The 6041-nt window shown below is 45.8% G+C and overlaps 1 protein-coding gene across 4 annotated transcripts in view; it reads left to right on the forward strand.

The window, feature by feature from the left end:
• ninl (ninein-like) overlaps window positions 1–3775 on the forward strand; it is a 71009-nt gene extending 67234 nt beyond the window's left edge. For 3 of the 4 annotated variants that reach the window (XM_051919119.1, XM_051919120.1, XM_051919123.1), the window contains 2 exons: window positions 1654–1767; window positions 3238–3775. In XM_051919119.1, coding sequence (XP_051775079.1) covers window positions 1654–1767; window positions 3238–3429 — 306 coding nt within the window. In that variant the 3' untranslated portion in view covers window positions 3430–3775. The remainder of the gene's footprint in view (window positions 1–1653; window positions 1768–3237) is intronic. The other variant, XM_051919121.1, reaches the window with a different exon arrangement.
• The last annotated feature ends 2266 nt before the right edge of the window (window positions 3776–6041 follow it).

The following is a 6041-nucleotide window of genomic DNA, read 5'->3' on the forward strand; positions in this document are numbered from 1 at the left end:
AGGGGCGCTGTACAATGGCTGACCCTGCGCTCTGACCCCAAGGGGTATGTGTAAACTAACAAATTCCTAATACAAGAAATTGTATAAGGCAAAATAAAGAACAAAAAAAAAAAGTTTTTGTTCTGGCTCTTGCAGAACTGGCCTGTGCCATTTTTGTTTTTCTTGTTCTTATTAATACTTCTGGGCTTGTCTGTGACGTCACTGTGCTGTCACTCTTGCTGTAGTTGTTAGGATTCATAAACAGTCAGAGCTCCCTAAAACTACAGAACCTAAAAAAGAAACTTAACAAAATGCAAAAACCTGCCAAAGAAGAGAGAGACGAACAACACAAGTGGGAGAGCAAAGACGAGACACAAAGAAGGAACAAACGGAGGGGACTTCTAATTGGGAAGCGGTGACAAAAGGCATACAAAGAAGGGAGTGGGACAAAATTCACAAAAAACACGAAAAGGAAGATAAAAGCCATCATGACCTTAGCGTTATTTAAGATAGTGACGCACTGTGTGTAAGGTCCAAGCTTTGAATAGTCAGTCATTTTCTAACCCACTCTAATGTGAACAGGGTCTTGGGAGGGGTCTGCTGGAGCCTATCCCAGCTAGCATAGGACGCAAGGCAGGAACAGACTCTGGACAGGGTGCCAGTCCATTTCAGGGCGACCACACACACACACACAAGCCAGTTTAGTATCAGCAGTTCACCTAACCTGCATGTGTCTGGACTGTGGGAGGACACCGGACCACCCGGAAGAATCCCACGTGGACACGGGCAGAACCCTGGTCTCCAGAGAAGCTCTATAGGCACTCGTGTTTTGTTTTCTGATTAACTGGTGGTTACCTGCTCCTAAAAAGACTTTTGCATCTCCTGGTTTTAATCTCAGACATTGTGCCTCTGTGAACACGTAACACACAGAATTGGTGAGCAGTGGAGTAAATAATCGTGATTGGGCAATCGTTAATGTTAAGACACAGAGAGCTGTACGGCACACAGTCACACGGGATGGCCTGCTGTCATCCAGCGTCTGTTTTTATGAAGCTCTTCCCATTGTTCCATTTTTAATTTATAGATTTATGGGGAGGGCAGCACGGTGGTGCAGTGGGTAGCGCTGCTGCCTCGCAGTTAGGAGACCCATGTTCGCTTCCCGGGTCCTCCCTGCGTGGAGTTTGCATGTTCTCCCCGTGTCTGCGCAGGTTTCCTCCCACAGTCCAAAGACATGCAGGTTAGGTGGATTGGCGATTCTAAATTGGCCCTAGTGTGTGCTTGGTGTGTGGGTGTGTTTGTGTGTGTCCTGCAGTGGGTTGGCACCCTGCCCGGGATTGGTTCCTGCCCGGTGTTGGCTGGGATTGGCTCCAGCAGACCCCCATGACCCTGTGTTCAGATTCAGCGGGTTGGAAAATGGATGGATGGATGGATTTATGGGGTGACTACTGTCAGCTGCTGCGGTGGGTTGGCACCCTGCCCGGGATTTGTTCCTGCCTTGTGCCCTGTGTTGGCTGGGATTGGCTCCAGCAGACCCCCGTGACCCTGTAGTTAGGATATAGCTGGTTGGATAATAGATGGATGGACTACTGTCAGCTGTACAGAGTAGAGTGAAGTTAGTGTGCTAACCAACCTACGTCATGTCAGTCACTGTTAAAAACATCCTTCTCTCTAAAGGAGCAGTATGAACAGGTCCTCAGGAGAATGGAGGAAGGCATGCAAGACGTTGAATCCAAACTGAAGAACGTGCGTGAGATACTTCAAGAGAAGGTCGCACAGCTTAAAGAACAGGTGAGCTTGGCCAAAGCTGAAAGACATCCGTACTGTGACAGGGACACCTCAGGGTGCCACCTTAAACATAACAAGCAAGCGCTTTATATCAAACTAGTCATTTAGCCCGTTACAATAACGGGCGCTAGAACAGTAGTGCATAAACATTAGTAGGAACAGTCTATATTAAATGGCAAGGGACTTTGACCTCATTCTTTTTGTTGGTCGTATTTTTCTTTCTTTCAGCCTTTCTTTTGTTGATGTTTACTTGCTGAGCTGACCGTTCTTCGTGGGCTGCCGCCGTGTATTGTGTGCCTTTAATTTTCTGTGACAGTAATACTGTCTTGTACGGCTCTATTCAATAAGGGTGCGCACAAAAAGGCGAGCTTCAAAAGGGCGACCTCAATTGAGCGTGGCGAATAAAGGAGTTCGTAGATAATTTAGTTCAAATGACTCTGGAATATGTGAAGGGCAAGAAAGGTGCAGATCTTTATTTACGTGCGCCTATATTCGCTGCGCCCCATTGAGGTCGCCCTTTTGAGGCTCGCCTTTTTATGCGCGCCCTTATTGAAGGATGCCGTCTTGTACACCTGCTGTCTTGTACGTCCGTAATATGCCTTTAATCTCCTCTGACAGTAATACTGGCTTGTATGTGGCTGTAATATGCCTCACTGTATTGTGTACCTTTAATTTCCTCTCGCAGTAATACTGGTTTGTATTTCCGTAAAACGCCTCTAACTTTCTCTGACAGTAATATCGCACATCGCACGGTGCCCCGCGCATGCGCACTTCACCAGAAGACACACACACACGGACACCTGGACGCACAAAGGGATTTTATATATATATATATATATATATATATATATATAGATGGTCGCTTATTACATCAAAGTAAACACAAGGGAGGGACGATGAAAGGGGATGTGCTGCCTACTGCCACTTCTGGGCCTCGCTTCACTGGGTTCATCCCAGTCAGCTTAGTGGGAGGGGGGGGGGTCTAGCCCATTTACAGTATATCCTATTCACAAGCATCACATAACTCGCTCAGTCATGCTGGCCACTCCGTCTCCTAATGCTGAGCTCTGACGGCTGGCCCAGGGCCTGGAACCACTTCTGGCATGGAGAGGCCTCTAGAAGGTTCTGTAACATTGAGATGCCACCTAAAACAAGTGCTGGGTTAAAGCCTTCTGCTCCTACACATGGACCAGGGTTTCATTTGAAAAGACAGACAAACAGTGTATCGTGTATCTTAGCTGTGGATGCGGATAAGCCTGCTTCTTGACTTTGATTTTTAAATCACAATTTTGGTTTTGACGTTCGGCTTCATGTTGTCTTGGCATTTCACCCGAGTCTGCTTTTCAGCTTCTAGTGACTTCCTTGGTACCAGACCGTTATTTCTGAGTCACTGACGAGTGGGAATGAGTTATGGTTGATGGACTCTTCTGGCCTCCTCCTTACTCACTCTCGTCTGTCTATGTCTCCACACAGCTGGACAAGAACACCCGGTCAGACCTGCTGCTCAAGGACCTCTACGTGGAGAACTCCCAGCTCATGAAGGCCTTGCAGGTAACGGAGCAGCGGCAGAAAAGTGCGGAGAAGAAGAATTTCCAGCTTGAAGAGAAGATCGCTGCTCTGAACAAACTTTTGTGTAAAATCACGCCGGTGTCGCTGACCGCATAGTGCAGGCTGCTTACTGCCTGTAAGTCTTAATTGGCACCTTCTCCCTTTTTGAGGTACATAACTAGTGGGACGGGCCCCCAATGGGGTGACTCCCTTCAGATTATATAGCGCCACCAGCATAGCTAGAAACTCATTTTCCTTTGGCCCAGAGGCACTTTGAAACCAGTTAGTGAAAAGCGGACAAGGAGGCAACTGTGAGACGTAACTGGTAAGCACTGGGAGAGTAGAGACAACTGGAGCTACCGAAGTACCCAACACTGTGCCAATGGGAGACGTAGGCAAAGTTTATTAGTGTGTTAGCAAACGATGGGAGGCATCACAGGCCGCAATATGACGAGAGTGGCTCAACTACTTCATTACTACCCTCTCACTTATTTCTTTAGGCCTTACCTTAGGAATGGTGCCCGCTGCCCACTCAGTTTATAAGCCAGACGTTAGGACTGACTGGCTGAGGGGGGGTCCAGCACCTCCCACCTCAGTCAGATGTGATTGGTAGACGCTGGACGTGGTGGCCAAATAGGAGACTGAGGAGCACGAGTAAGAGTGCACAGTTAGACACGTGGACACTCCATTAATAACCAAAAGACAGTATTTTATTTGGCACAGATGTGCGAAGATCATTTTATCGCCATTGTGGCTTTATGGTGTGAATAATGACGTTCTGTACAGTTTTTATACAAGAGAAATGAAGTATGTACATATTTACATTTTTAACGCAATGCACTGCTGCGTGGAAGTGACCTTCTTTATCACTGTGCATCACTTTATGGCACAAATTGAATACATATGTTATGATACACACTTTGTAAATATTAAGATACAAATTTTAAAGCTGTTTTACCAATAAAATGTGAGCACTAAAGTAAAAACATTTTACCTGTTTTTATGAACTGTGGGGCTCATAATTGTAGAGATGCTGATGAAGAATGTAAGAAACAAGAGGAGACCATTCAGGGCATCTGTCACTCGTCTGTGCAGCTAATAGCTAACATTACATTTATTTGAGTGGCAGACACTTTCATCCAAAGCGACTTACAAAAGAGGTAAACGTAATTGAGTAACATTTGCGTTAGGGCCTGTTTGTTCAGCAAGTGTAATAAGATGGGTAGCAAAAGTTGATTGCCACAAATGAAAAGATGTGATAACTAATAATTTATAATCATAGATTATAATCGATAAAGCAAGCAACAAATTAACCAACACTGTAAAGGGGCACAGAGCAAAGGATCTTCAATCGCTTCTTGAATCCATTGAGGGAGTCAGCAGTATGGATGGAGGTGGGCAGCCAGTTCCACCAGCTAGGAACTATGCAGGAAGAGAGTCTGAATTGAGATTTGATGCTACACAGAGGTGGCATCACCCGAAGCTGCTCCCTACCCAGACCTGAGTGGGCGAGGAGGAGCACAGTGTCTCCATTTACTCAGGCACTGACCCACTGACTACTCTTTATGCCAGCATCAGGGATTTGAACTTACTGTGTGCTGCTACAGAGAGCCAATGTAGCGACCCAAAGAGAGGAGTGACGTGTGCTCATCTTGGGTGGTTCTGCGGTGGCTTGATAGCACATTTGGCTGCTCCTGCCAGGAGCGAATTGCAGTAGTCCAGAAGCTACAAGAGCAAAGCCTGGACCAGAGGTTGTGCTGCATGCTCTGTCAGAGAAGATCTGATCTTGTGGACGGTGAACAGATCTTCTTTAAGGATGTCAGGATTTTGATTTCAACTCCACGTCCTGGTAGTTTGCTCCAGATTGCCACAACACTTTGCATAAAGAAGTGCTTTCTAGTTTCAGTCCTAAACGTATTCATTCCCTATTAATATCCACCGAGTATGCGACTCACCCTCAAGTTGAAGGAATAATTCAACCAAAGGTCTCATCTTACACATGATTACAACCATCTAGTTCATATTAATTAGTCCTTGGTCTCTTTAAATGAATCCCATCTAGAATGGAGTCACAGGCACAAATTGATGTTCCCAGGGAATTAAATGAATCGGGTAAACAGAGATGGGGTCATCTAAAACGAATGGTCCTGTGACAATGAAGTGGACTAATCAGATTTGAAAATATTGTCACATATGGAAAAGTGTGGGAAGTCAGACATAAACAAGGGGCAATCTTCACAGTGTGACTCTAGGACCATGAGGTAGTGATGCCAACCTCTGTGCCACCATGGTGCCAAAAAGGAAAATGTGCTTGGTTGTCACCGGGCCCAAAGCATACAGGAGCTGCTGGTAAACCTTTGGTCATTTATGAAGCTACAGACAATGACTGGCACCCTCACGTCACCTGCTCTCCAAAATGTACACGTCAATTACCAAATTCCTTGAAATATTAATTATGTATCCCCTTCTGGACACCAATAGGAGACAAGCCTGGATGCCTGTGACGAATGTTCATCCTTATATAGTGGAAATGCGGACTGCTGCTTGTGGGCCACGTAACTAATCAGTCCCCTAATGGTGGACATGTAAGAAAGAAAAAAGGGGTACTCACTAGTGATGGCACTGACGCGTGCTGATGTGTTGATTGGCACATGCAAGTAAAAATGTCACTGTACTCTGTACCCAGGACAATGACGCTATACAGTAAACCTATAGAAGATAGGAAAGGT

This window comes from Erpetoichthys calabaricus, chromosome 15 (assembly GCF_900747795.2).
Source record: "Erpetoichthys calabaricus chromosome 15, fErpCal1.3, whole genome shotgun sequence".
Taxonomy (NCBI): domain Eukaryota; kingdom Metazoa; phylum Chordata; class Cladistia; order Polypteriformes; family Polypteridae; genus Erpetoichthys; species Erpetoichthys calabaricus.